The sequence below is a fragment of the Sphaeramia orbicularis genome, chromosome 8 (assembly GCF_902148855.1).
Source record: "Sphaeramia orbicularis chromosome 8, fSphaOr1.1, whole genome shotgun sequence".
NCBI lineage: Eukaryota > Metazoa > Chordata > Actinopteri > Kurtiformes > Apogonidae > Sphaeramia > Sphaeramia orbicularis.
Window position 1 is genome coordinate 54,057,435 of NC_043964.1, and position 15,487 is coordinate 54,072,921.

At 37.3% G+C, this 15,487-nt stretch overlaps 1 protein-coding gene across 1 annotated transcript in view; it reads right to left on the minus strand.

Moving 5' to 3' along the window:
- The window catches only part of LOC115424888 (deleted in malignant brain tumors 1 protein-like), an 88,952-nt gene extending 81,430 nt beyond the window's left edge, over positions 1 to 7,522 (minus strand). Inside the window, exons 1-4 of the mRNA XM_030142284.1 lie at positions 6,882 to 7,522; positions 6,521 to 6,587; positions 5,256 to 5,354; positions 1,810 to 2,049 (exon numbers count right to left, since the gene is read on the minus strand). Coding sequence (XP_029998144.1) covers positions 1,810 to 1,855 — 46 coding nt within the window. The 5' untranslated portion in view covers positions 1,856 to 2,049; positions 5,256 to 5,354; positions 6,521 to 6,587; positions 6,882 to 7,522. The remainder of the gene's footprint in view (positions 1 to 1,809; positions 2,050 to 5,255; positions 5,355 to 6,520; positions 6,588 to 6,881) is intronic.
- Between the last annotated feature and the right edge of the window lie 7,965 nt (positions 7,523 to 15,487).

Here is a 15,487-nt window from a genome sequence, read left to right on the forward strand (position 1 = left end):
CATCCCTAATATATATAAATAGTGAGTATTTTAGTGAGTGTGAATGTTTGTACAGTGACCCAGTTTAGTGCCGTCATTCTGGGTTCATTTTATAAACTCTATAAATAAACTACATTTATTCAAATACACTGATATTTGACTGTTATATTATTTATGTCATATTCTAAACACACAGTGTTTAAATTAATAAATGCATATATCTTTGCAAAATACATGTGAATATGTTAATATTATATAGTATGTTGTATGTTGTATGTTGTAATAGTATGTTGTAAATATTGTAAATAAATGTATATGTTATTGATAATTGAAATCAAAATGTTTAATTTGATATTTCCTTTTGTTGTCCATCTGTGACGCTGACATTTGTCTAAACTCTTTCTGTTTAGGTTTGATCATATATTTTTTTTCCTCTATAACCAGTTATTGGGTTGTAAAATAGAGGGTTTAAGGTTTACACTGAATACATTTGAGGAGGAAAATGTCAGAGGAACTTCACTGGAGAACTGTGGAATTCTGGGGGAAAAAAAATAGATGTACACTTTTTGTCCATCTGTGACACAGTAGTTTTGGATATTTTTCATGTAAAAATATTTAAACTAAATGTTTCCCTTTGAGTCTGTTTCAGATGGCATTTAGACCTTTACAATTATATGGAATATTTGTGTTCAACTGGTCTGGTTCAACAGTTAGGAATCAAACAGTAGTGGGCGGTCCATGTGGGACGCACTGGACCTCACACTAATAGAATAAGAAACTGTATAAAAAAAAAAAAAAAAAGAAAAAAGAAAAAGAAGATTATTGTAGGAAATTGGTTGAAAAAACTCAGAAGAAATGAAAGGTGTGTGGAGTTTATGAAATAGTGTTATTAGAAAGGATAGTGGGGAGAACATCTGCCAGATTACCTTCTAGAAAATGGATAAAAAAGACGAAAACATGGGAAATATTAGAAACACACTGAATGACCACTTTGTTCATATAACACAGGGCTGTCAAACTCATTTTAGTTCAGTTCCACATACAGCCTAATATGATCTAAACTGGGCCAGAACCAGTAAAATAAGAACAATGAAAAAAGTACAATTACATTATGACAATGTTTATATCTACAACGTTTCCTTAAAAATCTGAATAACAGGAACAACTTGAAATAGCTTAAGAAAAACCAGTGCAATTTGAACAATATTCTGCCTCAGTTTATCAGTTTATCATTTACACATGTGCGTTACCACTTACATGACAATTACAAATACAAAAAACATATAGTAACAGGCAGAATAATGGTAAAACTGCATTTACTTCACTTAAGACACTTCAGGATGTTCATATTTGTTCACATTATTGACATTTTTTGTAAACGGATAGTTTGTTAATACAAACATTTACATGTAATTTTACTTTTTTCGCTAAAACAAAGATCAAATCTGCAGTTGTCATTATTTATAGGTTATTGTGGCAATATTTTACTGGTCTGACCCAACTGACATTTAATTAGTCTGTATGTGGAACCTGAATTAAAATGATTTTAACACCACTGATTGATAATTTCTTCAGTGTAATTTTTGCATTTCACAAATTCATCCTAGGGGCTAGATTGGACCCTTTGGTGGACCAGATTTGGCCCCTGGGCCGCATGTTTGACACCTGTGATATAACACAACTAAACCAACTCCTAAACTAAAGTCAGTTTGAGCCTCACTTCCATCATGACAGACACATGACCATCAGCACACGCTGTGACTGATATCAAACACACCCCTGACCCGTCTGTAATGTCTCCATGGTTACCATGTCCACCCGTCCTCTTACCTCTGACCCAGAAGGACATCCAGATGACCATCAGTCTGAGGTCCATTTCCAGTCCCGTGCTGGTCTCTGGTCTCAGTCTTCTTCACGGTCTCTCTTCTCAGAACATCAGTCAGTTCAACCTCATTCTTATCTCCTCACCTCCTCTGCTGTGGTTAGTGTTCTGCGTCACATGCCTTCACATATTTGAGCTGTAATATTCCACTGTCGATACAACCGCTGTTTTCTGCATGCAACCATTCACTGTAAAAAAAAATAATAATAATAATCTGTAATTGAAAGAATTTTCACTGTTTATTTTACTGATTTTTCCTGTATTTTTAAGATACAGGAAAATATAAATGAAATGACAAAAATAGACTGTGATTTTACACGTCAAATGTATAATAACACGAAAAAACTGTAACTGTGAATAACCAAAAATAATGTCCATTTTTTAAAAGAAATTAAAAAAACAAAAAACAAAAAAACAAACAAACAAAAAAAAAAAGTAAAAAAAAAAAACAAAAAAAAAAACAGTAATATTCTGGCAGCAGGGGTGCCAAAAAATACTGTAAAATAACATAAAATAACCATCTCATAAAAATACGGTAATTTTCCATAATTAAAATACAGTTTTTTGCCTTAACTTTACATGAGATTTTGCATATTTATTTGACTTCTTAATGCTTAATAAAGAATATTTAGATGTATTAAAACAATCAAATTACCTAGAAATATATATATATATATATATATATATACACAAATAATTTTCAGTGAGACTCAGTTGTCCAATCCACTGATAAAAACTGTATTTGGACAGTTTATCAGTGCTTATACATGTTATACATTCACAAAAATACATTTATTCAACATTTTTGTTGGGAAACATCCCGTAATTACACAAGATATTTGTCAATTAACAAACAAGTCTTGTTAAACTTACAGAACTAATACTTTTTTAACGGCTAGTTGTCAGTAATTTTATCTGATTTTAATATTTTTGTTTTACAATATTAAACTTTAAATCAACAGTTTAATCTCATAAATAGAAAAGAAATATTTGTGAAATTACGATACATTTGCAAATGTATTTTAACTGCATTTTTCTGTGAAAAAAAAAAAAATTTCTTTTAATAGATTGGAATTTTTTGGTTATTCAGTTACAGTTTCTTTGTGTTATTTTACATTTGACGCGTAAAATCCCAGTCTATTTTTGTCATTTTAATTGATATTTTCCTGGGTCTTGAAAATACAGGAAAAATCTGCAAAATAAACAGTGAAAATTCTGTTAAATTACAGATTTTTTTTTTACGGTGCAGGGTGGCTCAATCCCGATTCACCCTTTACCCCCCCCCCGCCCCCTGAAATGGTCCAACCCTTCCAGACCTGTTCCGTCATCATCGTCGATGTCACTATAAACAGATGTTGGAACTTTGTTTGGACAGAATTCTCCATGTGGTCTGTCTGTTTACGTCTGTTTACGTCTATCAACTATAAACCGCACAAATGATATCTAGAACACACTGAAATGGCATTAAACAGACGATCACATGATTCAGTTGTTACCTCTGCCAAGGAGGTTGTGCTTTTGCAAGGGTTTGTTTGTTTGTTTGTTTATTAGCAAGATAACTGAAAAAGTTATGGATGGATTTTCATGAAATTTTCAGGAAATGTTGATACTGGCACAAGGAACAAATGATGAAATTTTGGTGGTGATTGGGGGCGGGTGAATCTGCCTTGGCGGAGGTCTGCGCTCTCTGAGTGCTTTTCTAGTTTCTGAAGTAAATCTGTCCATGTGTGTGTTTCTTCGGTCACTGCTGCTCTGTTTTTCTGTGTTCACCTCCATCTGACCCATGAGTGGAACTGAATTATGGCAGATGTCTCCTACCGCTCTGTTTGTAGTGTGGTCCTGAAAAATCTCCGTTTGGAGGGTCAAACAGCCCCTCCCCCTTAGCACCTCCCCTCAGACTCATTGAGTATCGGGACACCCCTACCCCTTCACCTGAACATATAAAATGGAGGGGGAGGGGTCAGAGGGAGGGGCCAAGGGGGGAAATGGGATTGGACCGACGACACACAACAAACCCACATTTATTTCCATGGAAACCACGGAATGTTTCTTCAGTGTCCAATAACGGACACATTAACAGCTGTGTTGAATGATGGATTCTGATTGGTCGATGCCTGCGTCCTTCAGTCTGTTATTTTGTGTCGAACAGACTTTTTCTCTGTTTTATTCTGTTTTACTGGAGAATCCAACTGTTTAATTCAGCTCAAGCTTTAAGATCATGTTAAACTCATTAGCTGAACTGAATCTAGACACGGAAACATGAGCCCACTGAGTCGACGTGATTTTTATCATCAGCTACTTCCTGTTTCTGTAGAAACAGGGATCGTGTGACATGATGACAGCAGCAGCCAATCAGATATCTACATGTCTGCAGAGGTCTCGTAGAAAATATTCCGTTATTGACAGATTTTTTTTAAAAGATGACGGGAAATTCCAGTTTATCGGTTATAAAGCCCACACACACACACACACACATACACACACACACAGGTCCTTTGGCTTTTATAAAACAGATGTGAGTGTGGATGTAAACGTAGTGGTTGAAGGAACTCATCTCCTTCATGGTGTCAGTGCTCTGTCACACTGAGCCCAGACCATCAGACCACAGGAACAGGTCAAAGGTCAAACACAGGAACAGGTCAAAGGTCAAACACAGGAACAGGTCAAAGGTCAAACACCACATCTGTTTCACTGGTCAGACTTTTGGACGTTACTGTTGGATTCATGGAGTCAGAAACAGGGTTGTCATAGCAACAGTAACAGGTTTCATCATCTGTCCGTCCATCTGAAGTTTCTCAGCTCTATCTTGTGTTTTTTTTTTCTTTTAACTTGTCTTGTGTAGCAAGTGCTATATAATTAGGATTTAATGATTAGCATTAGCAGGTTGCTGCGCTATAGGCTAGTTTGTAATGAATGTTAAGAGAATTCAGAAGAATTCCAGGATCGGCTAGCACGGGGAATGATTAAAGTGATGTACAGAACGCAATGAAAACCAGGAAACATGAGTTGGAAATAAAAGTGGTACCATGTATGGACAAAAGAAATATTTACAATATATAAAAAACAAAGGTTTGATCAACCAGTTCTATTATTATGTTCTTTTGTTCAGAAAAAACAACTGTTTATAATTCTTACTTTGGGTGCACCTTAAAGAGTTTCAATCTAATGGATCTTTTTTCTGTTCTTCCATACAAAGTCACTTTCACACAGGTTTACCATCAGTTCTGATCCAATAAACGGAAAAAACAAAGTCAGAAGTCCAAAAATCCAGAAAAAAATAGTCTGTTGTCGTCAAGAGTCCAAAAAGTTAAGAGTCCAAAATTCCATAATGAAATTGGGCTGGGCAGTGTGTGTGTGTGTGTGTGTGTATGTGTGTGTGTGTGTGTGTTCCTACTATGCTGGTAGATCAGATCAGTTCACTTCAGCAGATCCTAGTTCTTCTTTTTGTTCCTAGCTCTCCATCGGGGTTTCCAATCACAGGAAAAAACCTGGCCTGGATAACACAAGGCCGACTTTAATTACATTCACTCTTTGTTCATGTTAATCAAACCAAACACATTCAAATAAATCACAAATCTACAGCTGTATCCAGTTTTGACATCAAATTCCTTATCTAAAGTAATCAAAAGTGCAGAATTTCACTTTAACCCTTTCATGCATGAATTATGAGAACCTTATCAAGTTTTTTTTCTTGAGTGTTTTTATTCCTCTTTATGCATGAAAACAACAATGAGATTGAATTATTATTATTATTATTATTATTATTATTATTATTATTATTATTATTATTATAAATTAACCTATTTTTCATGGAGTTACAAAAATGTCCACTCATTTGGACACCATGTGTTTAATTTTTGAAGCAAAGAAACACGTATTTAAACACAATATCAGAAAGTGAAACTGTGTGAAAACTATGAAACAAAAGCATTTTTAATGGAGATAATCTGATGTTTTCTCACCTTTTATCATATTCTAAAACTACTTCTTACTCACTTCATGGAGATAATATTAAAGACAAAAACTTTTTGTTTAAGAAAACTGTTAATTTCAGTCTAATAACAACTAGCTATTGTTTTACACTCAATCATGTGACTGCAGATCAGGTTTATCAAGAACATAAAGTTACAGTAATGGTATGAATGTCAGTGTATTATGGGATGGTGCACAAGCGTCCACTGTGTCGTCTGATATGGAACTAAAACAACAAAACCCATGAATAAACAAGAGAACAGCTGTAGAATAACTGTCCACTGGAGTGACCAGTATGTATGAAAGGGTTAAATATATAAAACTTCATTAATATTCCTAATGCTAATGCATGGTCACTTTTGTCCACAGGAAACATTCAACTGGTTTTATCGATTACAGATAGTACTTTCGGTTTAGCGGATAGCACTTCTGGTTTAGCATGCTAATGCTAGCAGCTACGAAGCTAACGCTAAGTGCTAATGCTATGTGCTAACTAGCGCCCGCTAATTTGCGTCTGCTAACCAGCGACCACTAAACAGCAAAAGGGGCGCAGTTAAATACACTAAGTACATGCATTTTACAGACATATATGCACGTTAGACAACGTATAGCAGAGGCAATCAGAGCAGTGATCTGAAATACAAAGGACAATAGCAACAAGCTAACGGCAACAGCAATACAACGCACCAATTCAGGAGTTTGGTTCACTTCTCCTTTCTTTTCCCTTTCTCTCGTCCTCAGTAGACCTCTATAACTGTAGAAGAAAACACATCTATACATTGAACTGTCCAAGAATGTAAATGTGGTGCAGATCAGTGTTAAACAGGTGAGTATTTACCAGATCAGTGTTAAACAGGTGAGTATTTACCAGATCAGTGTTAAACAGGTGAGTATTTACCAGCTCAGTGTTAAACAGGTGAGTATTTACCAGCTCAGTGTTAAACAGGTGAGTATTTACCAGATCAGTGTTAAACAGGTGAGTATTTACCAGCTCTGTGTTAAACAGGTGAGTATTTACCAGCTCAGTGTTAAACAGGTGAGTATTTACCAGCTCTGTGACTCCATGTTTGCCGTCCACTCCACAGCTCACTCTACCGTCTTCTCTCTCTCACTTCCTCTACCTGTCGGCTCTACTTCCGTTTGATGCCTCAGCTCTGCTCTGATTGGTGCTCGAATCTCACGATACCGTGACTTTCCAGCTACACAGGTAGTGCAGGCACGCACAAAAAATAAAATAGATAAACACAATCAGAATACTTCCAGTTGCATTTTTCATTCATCTTGGAAATTCTATAATAATAAATAATTTCAAAATATTCAGGAGCCCTGGGTTCCACTTGTCCATCATCCTAACAGCAGAATGGTCGTCTGGCTCCTGTTGGGGATGAACACATTTACTTTACCAAAGGAAACTTCATAAAGTGTATGAAGCTCCCCTTGATATTCTACTGTCTTTATTATGAGTTTTGTTGAACCACATATCGATGCTAGACCTGACATGGGGGGGGGCAAGAAAGAAGAAGGTGTTGAAGATGTTTGGGTCTGTAAGAGTTAAAGGTGGAGGGGTGAAGGGGGGAGAACCAGGAAGAAAAAGTTGGCGAAGACCCTCACAAGAAAATATCAACAATACCAACAATAAGAACCATGGAGATAATTATAATGGAAACAATAACTAGAACCAGAACTGAGTAAAACTGGGCAGAAGAGAGAAAAAAAAACACAAAACAAAAAAACTACAATAAAAATAAAATAAAATACATAAGACCTATTAAATGTTGAATATAAGAAAAGAAAACATGAACAGAATATCACACACCATGTCTGCCCAAATAACACCAGAACCAAATCCAGCCAACATCAGCTGTTCACATGAATCTGCTGTGACAGAGTGACTGCATCAGAGGAAAGAAAGAGAACAAGGAAAGAGACTGAGACTGAAGAACACACACATGGAACCACAACCGCACCCCCTCCAAGGACCAGGGACCCACAAAGAGGGCCCCAAGGCCTGGTGTAAGCGGTTCACTTTGTGTTGTTCTCAGAGGCTCAGACTTCTCTGGTTCACTTCACATTTATTGTATTCCTTCTCCTGAGACGACACAATGACCACTGCTGTGATTCCTGAGTTCTGGGACAGTCCCTTAGTTCTGCTCTTTAACCAAGCAAAAATAAGTTTTATCTGATTACTCGATTAATCAAAGGAATTTTCAGTAGAATACTCAAATACTAAAATATTCAATAGCTGCACCCCTAATTGGTTGCTTTAAAAAAATTGAAGGAGGGCCACTAGAGTTACAATATGCCTCTCAGATAGCCTCAGAATGTTCCATTTTTACCTCAATTTTTCAAAAGGGAACGCCGCCCCCCCCGCCAGCTTGGTTGCTTCGCTCCCTCACCTACCTGCGCTCCCTCTTGCTAATTTTTGTTTAGAAAAACCCCTGTTAAAGTATGCTAAAATGTGAGAAAACATCGGATTAACTGCTTTATAAAAATATTTCATAGTTTTCACACCGTATATCACTTTCTGATATTTCATTTTAAATACATGCTTCTTTTTTTTCAAAAATTAAACGCATGGTGTCCAGCTGAGTAGGTGTTTTTGTAACTCCAGAAAAAAAAGGTTCATAAAAAATTTCAATCACATTGTTTTTTTCATGCCTAAGGAGGAATAAACACACTCAGAAAAAAAAAAAATCTTGACTAAGGACCTCATAATTCATGCATCAAAGGGTTAAATCCACATAGTAACCATACTCACCATAGTAACCATACTCACCATAGTAACCATAGTAACCATACTCACCATAGTAACCATTTCTCACCATAGTAACCATAGGCCCCATAGTAACCATACTCACCATAGTAACCATACTCACCATAGTAACCATAGTAACCCTTTCTGTGCGTCAATAGTTCAACATTCACTGAAGTTGACATGAGAACCAAGTTCCTTTTCTGAATGAAAACTAGAATACGTGTTTGCACACTAAACATGGAGGAAATAATTGACATGAGAACCAAGTCCCCTTATTACACAACAACCAATATTAGTGCGTATACCGCCGTAAGTGCACTTTGACACAAACACACACACACACACACACACACACACACACACTCTGAACACTGGTGTGGTTCCTCAGTTGTGGACAGTTCTTTCTCTTTCCTAAAGCCCAAAATAAAAGGATGTTATTAACAATAAACAGAGCGCGCGGGAGCTAGCTTAAACAGCACTGACAGTGAACGTTAGCTGTGACTGTGAGCGACTCCAACCTCCAAAAGCCAAATGTGCAGCACATCCATGTCCTGTACCAACACTAGGTCACAGAAAACAGAAGAAATACAACAGGACAAACACAACACACTGTTCACATGGACACAATCTACACAAATGCAGCTTTAGTGGAACACACGTCTGACCTCTGATACAAATGGAATCGGCTCCAAGCCACGCCCACCGACACACGCGGGAGAGAACGTAGGTGACGTCACAGTGCTGCGTTCACGGACAATTGGCTCACAGCCCATTCCCTAACTCCAGCTACTTCACTGATTTGGTGGAATTGAATCAATTATGAAAAATGACTTGAAATTAATTGTTTTTAATGAACTGTTACCCAGGCAACCGCACCCCCTCCAAGGACCAGGGGCTGACAAAGAGGGCCCCAAGGACCAGCACTCCCGCCGTGGGCCGTCCACCCAGGGGTAAGCGAGGCTCCGGTCCCCAAGCCCCAGGAGCCCAGGAGGTCTGTGTGGTGTTTAGGGAGTTTGTTTATTCCGAACTTTACTTTAATAGCTTGGTTTTAGTTACAGTTTTACACAAAATAAAAGCGATATTTGTGCAATTTCAACAAAGCACTACACTGTAAAAAAACAAAAAAAAAAACAAAAAAAAACGTAAAAAAAACAGTAATATTCCGGCAGCAGGGGTGCTGAAAAAATACTGCAAAATAAAAGAAAATAACCATCTCATAAAAATACGGTAATTTTCCATAATTAAAATACAATTTTTTGCCCTAACTTTACATGAGATTTTGCTTTTTTTTTTTTTACTTTTTAATGTTTAATAAAGAATATTTACATGTATTAAAATAATCAAATTACCTATAAATATAAATATAAATAATTTTCCATGAGGCTCAGTTGTCCAATCCACTGATAAAAACTGTATTTGGACAGTTTATCAGTGCTTATACATGTTATACATTCACAAAAATACATTTATTCAACATTTTTGTTGTGAAACCTCCTGTAATTACACAAGATATTTGTCAATTAACAAACAAGTCTGGTTCAACTGACAGAACAAATACTTCTGTTACGGTTAATTGTCAGTAATTAATCTTGTTTATTATTATGATTTTTTTTTACAGTATTAAACTTTAAATTAACATTTTAATCTCATAAATAGAAAAAAAATATTTGTGAAATTGTGATACATTTGCAAATATATTTTAACTGTATTTTTCTGTGCAAAAAACCCACAAAATTTCTTTTAAAAAATGGAAATTTTACGGTTATTCACAGTTACAGTTTTTTCGTATTATTTTACATTTGACATGTAAAATCACAGTTTATTTTTGTCATTTCATTGATATTTTCCTGTATTTTACCCACGAGTCCAGGAGGTCTATCTAATGTTTAGTGAGTTGGTTTATTCCAAACTTTACTTTTAATAACTTGGTTTTCGTTACAGTTTTCAACAAATTAAAAGTGATATTTCTACAGTGTTGGAACAGTTGTGTGAAAATGCACTAAATGTGTTTCTGTGACACTTTTGTGCTTTACTTCTGTATCTAAACATCTCAAAAAACCACCTCATGAGAGTAGAAAACGGTTTTATTTCCGTTACCTGTTTCCTATTGCGCAATTTGCATTCAGTGCATTTGTATGTCTGTCTGTATGTATTCAGTTCCAGGACAGTGTGTACTGGCATTAGTTCCAAAGAACAAGATGCATGCACCAGATTTAGCAGAGAAGCTCATTTCCATCTGTTGTCCTGGACAAACGAGCAACACAACAAACATGACTGAGATGACAAAGACCTAAAAAACTGGAAGAAAAGAGTTCAACAGGACAGATGGAGAAAAGTCTGCTCCGACTGAACGACTTCATCCAAAAACAGAAAATACAGACAATACATTCTACAAATACACCAACTTTACCAGAGCAAGAATAAGAGAGAAAAGATAGAAAGAGAAGAAGAGAAAGAAGAAAAAAAGAGCAAGAGGAATAAATGAATAAATAGACAGATAGGTTAAATGTGCAGTTGCAAACCAGAAATAGAAAAAAGTACAAGTAAAAACTCTTGCTGTGAACTCTTCAGTGGAACTAACCCAGACAGTTTAGACCAGGGTTCTAAACTCCTGTTCTTTCAGGTTCCACATTCAGTCTGATCTGATCTGCAGTGGACTGAAGCAGGAAAATAAAAAAAGAATAAACTAGAAATAATGACAACTGACAATTTATGTTCTATGTTTAAACCCATTAAATTATGAAAATACTTACTTTTATAAACTATCCAAACAAAAAAGATGTGAATAACCTGAAAAGTTAAATTTCTTCAGAAAAATCAGTGCAATTTTACGAATCTTCTTCCTCACTTCTCATTAGTCCATGTGCATTCTGGATCAGATCTACAGACACTAAACACTGAGGAACAGGAAGAAAAGAGTTCAAACTGGACTGAATTTAATACAGACATTTCAGGTTGTTCACATTTGTTCAGGTTATTCATGTTTTATTGTTACAGGAGAGTTTGTAAATGTAAATAATTTCATAATTTAATGTTATTTTTTGCACTAAAACAAAGACAAAAATTTGAAGTTTGTATTATTTGTAGGCATAATGTAATTTTTTTTTTTCCCATCAAACCCAGTAGTAAATCTGCAGTGGTTCTTTTGTGGGTTCTTCTGCTGTTCTTATTGGACTGTAGATCAGATTGGTCTGGATGTGGAACCCACACTAAAATGAGTTCCACAGCCTGGACTGTGGAATTCTTACACTTTGTAAATTCATCCCAGGGGTGGGACTGGAACCTTTGGGGGGACGCATGTTTGAGAGCCCTGGTTGAGCCAGTCCAGGTGAGTCCAGTAGTGGATCTGTTGGACCAGACTGGAGTGTGGTCCATCCACAGTAGAATGCACATTAGTGTTGGCACGTCTGCTTCTGCAGGAGCCGTTTTTCTGGAGCATTTCAACAACATTTGGAAACGGAACAGGTTTTCAGCTCGTCCATGTCTTTGTCTCCTCAAGGCTCCACGACTGGAATGACCTTCTGTTTGGATCTGATATTCTAAAGAGTTGAATCTGGAAAAATTGAATCTTTGAATCTTGAGTCTTTGAATCTTTAATATTTAAATCTTGAATTTTTTTAATCTTTGAATCTTGAATCTAGATTCATCAACTCTTAAATCTTTTAACCTTTGACTCTTGAATCTCTCTCCCCCTATTTTTTTCTCTCTCTCTTTCTGTCTCTGTCTCCCTCTGTCCTTCTCTCTCTCTCTCTCTCTGTATGTGTGTGTGTGTGTGTGTGTGTGCATGCTTCCATTCTTTCACACACTGGGATGCAGAATGAGTCTGACTGTCCAACGTCATTCCAGACATATGAACACATTTGCTTCTTAACGACTGTAAAAAATGCAAGAACTTACACATGTTCTCACACAAATGAGACAAACACACACACACACACACACACACACACCCCTCGCGCACACACACACACACACACACACACACACACACACACACGTACACACACACACACACACATACCTACACTGCACCAACCTCTGCAGAGTCTGTGAAGACAGTCCACACTAAGAACACAATACACACACAGACAGACAGACACACAGACAGACACACAGACAGGCACAGACAGAATCAAAAACAGATAGACAGACACAGGAGGAGGGGGTGTGACCAGGAGGGGGATGTGAGCAGCTGAAAACAGTCAATCAATCATAATTCATCTAAAACTTTCAATAATTAATCAATATGACCATTGGCCTTATTTTGATTCACCATTATCAAAAAAATGTATAAATGATATAAATCCAGGCTCCAACACCAGTCTGAGGTTGCACCCATCCCATATTAGGACCAGACTGGGCCTAGGACCTGAACACTTTAGCCGGATCAGGGATCTGTAAAAGTAACCGATCCATAAGAGCGATGGTGTGCCAGGCCCGGACTGGGTAATCGGGAGGACCGGGACAATTCCCGGTGGGCCGGTATAATATTTAGGCCGCAGGGGCCGGAGTTCACTGTAATATATATATTTAATATTTTATTTATTTATTTTGTGTGTGTGTGTGTGTGTGTGTGTGTGTGTGGCGGGGGGGGGTCAGTCATAGCACTGAGTTGATCACGTAAGCCGCAACCCCTGTTCCTGGGCCCCACCCCCTCTACTAGCAAGCTGTTTTTTTTCTTCCTTTTTTTTGCAGACGCACCGTGGTGTATTCTGTCCGTGCATACGGTTAGTAGCTCTGTACTGTATCTGTGGAGCATATACCATCTGTGCTCTGTAGGCTGTGGATGCTCAGCTGTGTTTGCTGTTTGAAACATGGAGAATAGAAAGAGCAAGGGTGGTGTGGAGAAGACAAGAATTAAAAAGAGGAAAGCTCTGGAAGCAAACGCAGCCAAATGTGACAAAATCTGCAACTTTTTCACAAAAACGACCTCCAGGTTGGAAACAATGAGGACGATGAACCGGGTAAACCACCTTTAAAGTGAGTTAATTATGGAGTCAATGAATTGTGTGGCATTGTGGCGTGGAACATAACGTTATATAATTTAAATAATAGTATGATGCGAGGCCACAGAAGTGGTAAACTTTGTCTTGTAGCTCCTCAGAGTCAGAAAGCAGATCCAGCAGCAGACAGCAGCCATGAGCCCACAAGTCCAGAGTGGGCAGGTAGGACTGCTCAGAGAGGGAAGAGGATTAGAAGAAATAGGCTCCAATGAAGAGTATGGTGTAGGCCTGTTCAGTATGAAAGGGGCTCTGAGATGATTCAGCACTACATGAATGAAACTGACACCAAGGCTTTGAAAAGAGAAGATTTGTGCTGAGAATTCTGACCATCTTTAAACTGTGATTTAGTGTCAGAAGCAGAGCCAGGAGCCAGTAGTGATGAGGGGATTGTTCCTGTCAGGATGGAAGGAAAAGGTGAGCTGATGGAACAGACTGTGTGAACAAGCAGTAGTTCCACTAAAACCACTGTCTAGACCCAAATGATAGTCCTGACATATTTTATTTTTTATTATTAAAAGTGAGACAGTAAATACACAAAGCCCACAACTGAAAGGCAATAGCATAAAGTAATATTAAATAAACCTGCATATTTAGCCAATGTAAAGATCTTAATTGGTTCAGTAAGTCCAAATGTCTGTAGATATTGTAGATAATGTAGATATTATTTTTTATTGTGATCCAGGTGCAGGTGAGTCTAGGGAAACTGGAGGAAGTGTGAAAGGGAGAGCAGAGTCTACTGATGACAGAGGAGCAGCTCAGCAGCACAACCCTGAACCACTAATGACACAGATGAACAGGAGTCTGTTGTTAGCTTTGATTCCTCTGCTCACCCTCAGTCACAGGATATACAGACAGTTTTTTCTTATCTTCCTCATCAAACCCCTAATATCACTGTACCAAAAGTTTTCAATAGCAACGTTGGAACAAACCGCAAGTGGCTGACTTACTGTGAAAACGATCAGTCTCTCTACTGCTCTGTTTGTCTCAGGCTTTGCAGAACAGTGTGTAGACCTAACATGTAAGGTTAGAATTACATGATTTTAATAATAATTGGTCGTGATCTAAAGTGGGCCGGTCTGAGGTATGAAACTCCAGGGCTGAAAATGAGTCTCAGTCCAGCCCTGTGGTGTGCATTTTCATTTTGGCCATGCAGGCTCCATCATACATGTTCAGACAGGAACATGGAGCGAACAGAGGCTCTGAGGTGTGCACCTATTTCAGCCTGTCCACACCAAGCGGCTCTGCGGCACTTTGGAACGCTGGTCCGGTCAATGTTTCCAGGGTTTGGTGGCACTGACAGATACAACAGCACACATTTAAGGAAGCACCTGCACGAGCACCACACAGAGGAGCAGCAGGAAGTCCAGCAGGTGCAGGGAGAACAACGCCAACCATGGCACATGATCCACAGCAGGGGTCCAAGTCACTTTAGTTCAGTTCCTCACTCAGCCTGATAGGAGTTAAAGTGGGCCGGACCAGTAAAAGAATAACAGAAGAAAAGCACTCGGAGAGCACAAGACCTCCACCAAGACAGATCTGTGTATTATTATTATTATTATTATTATTATTATTATTATTATTATTATTATTATTATTATTATTATTATTATTATTGTTATTATCATTAGTGTTGTCATTATATTATTATTATTATTATTATTATTATTATTATTATTATTATAAGTCACTTTAGTTCAGTTCCACACTCAGCCTGATATGATTTAAAGTGGGCCGGACCAGTAAAATAATAACATAAGAAAAGCACTCGGAGAGCGCAGACCTCCGCCAAGACAGATCTGCGTATTATTATTCTTATTATTCTTATTATTCTTATTCTTATTCTTATTCTTATTATTATTATTATTATTATTATTATTATTATTATTATTATTATTG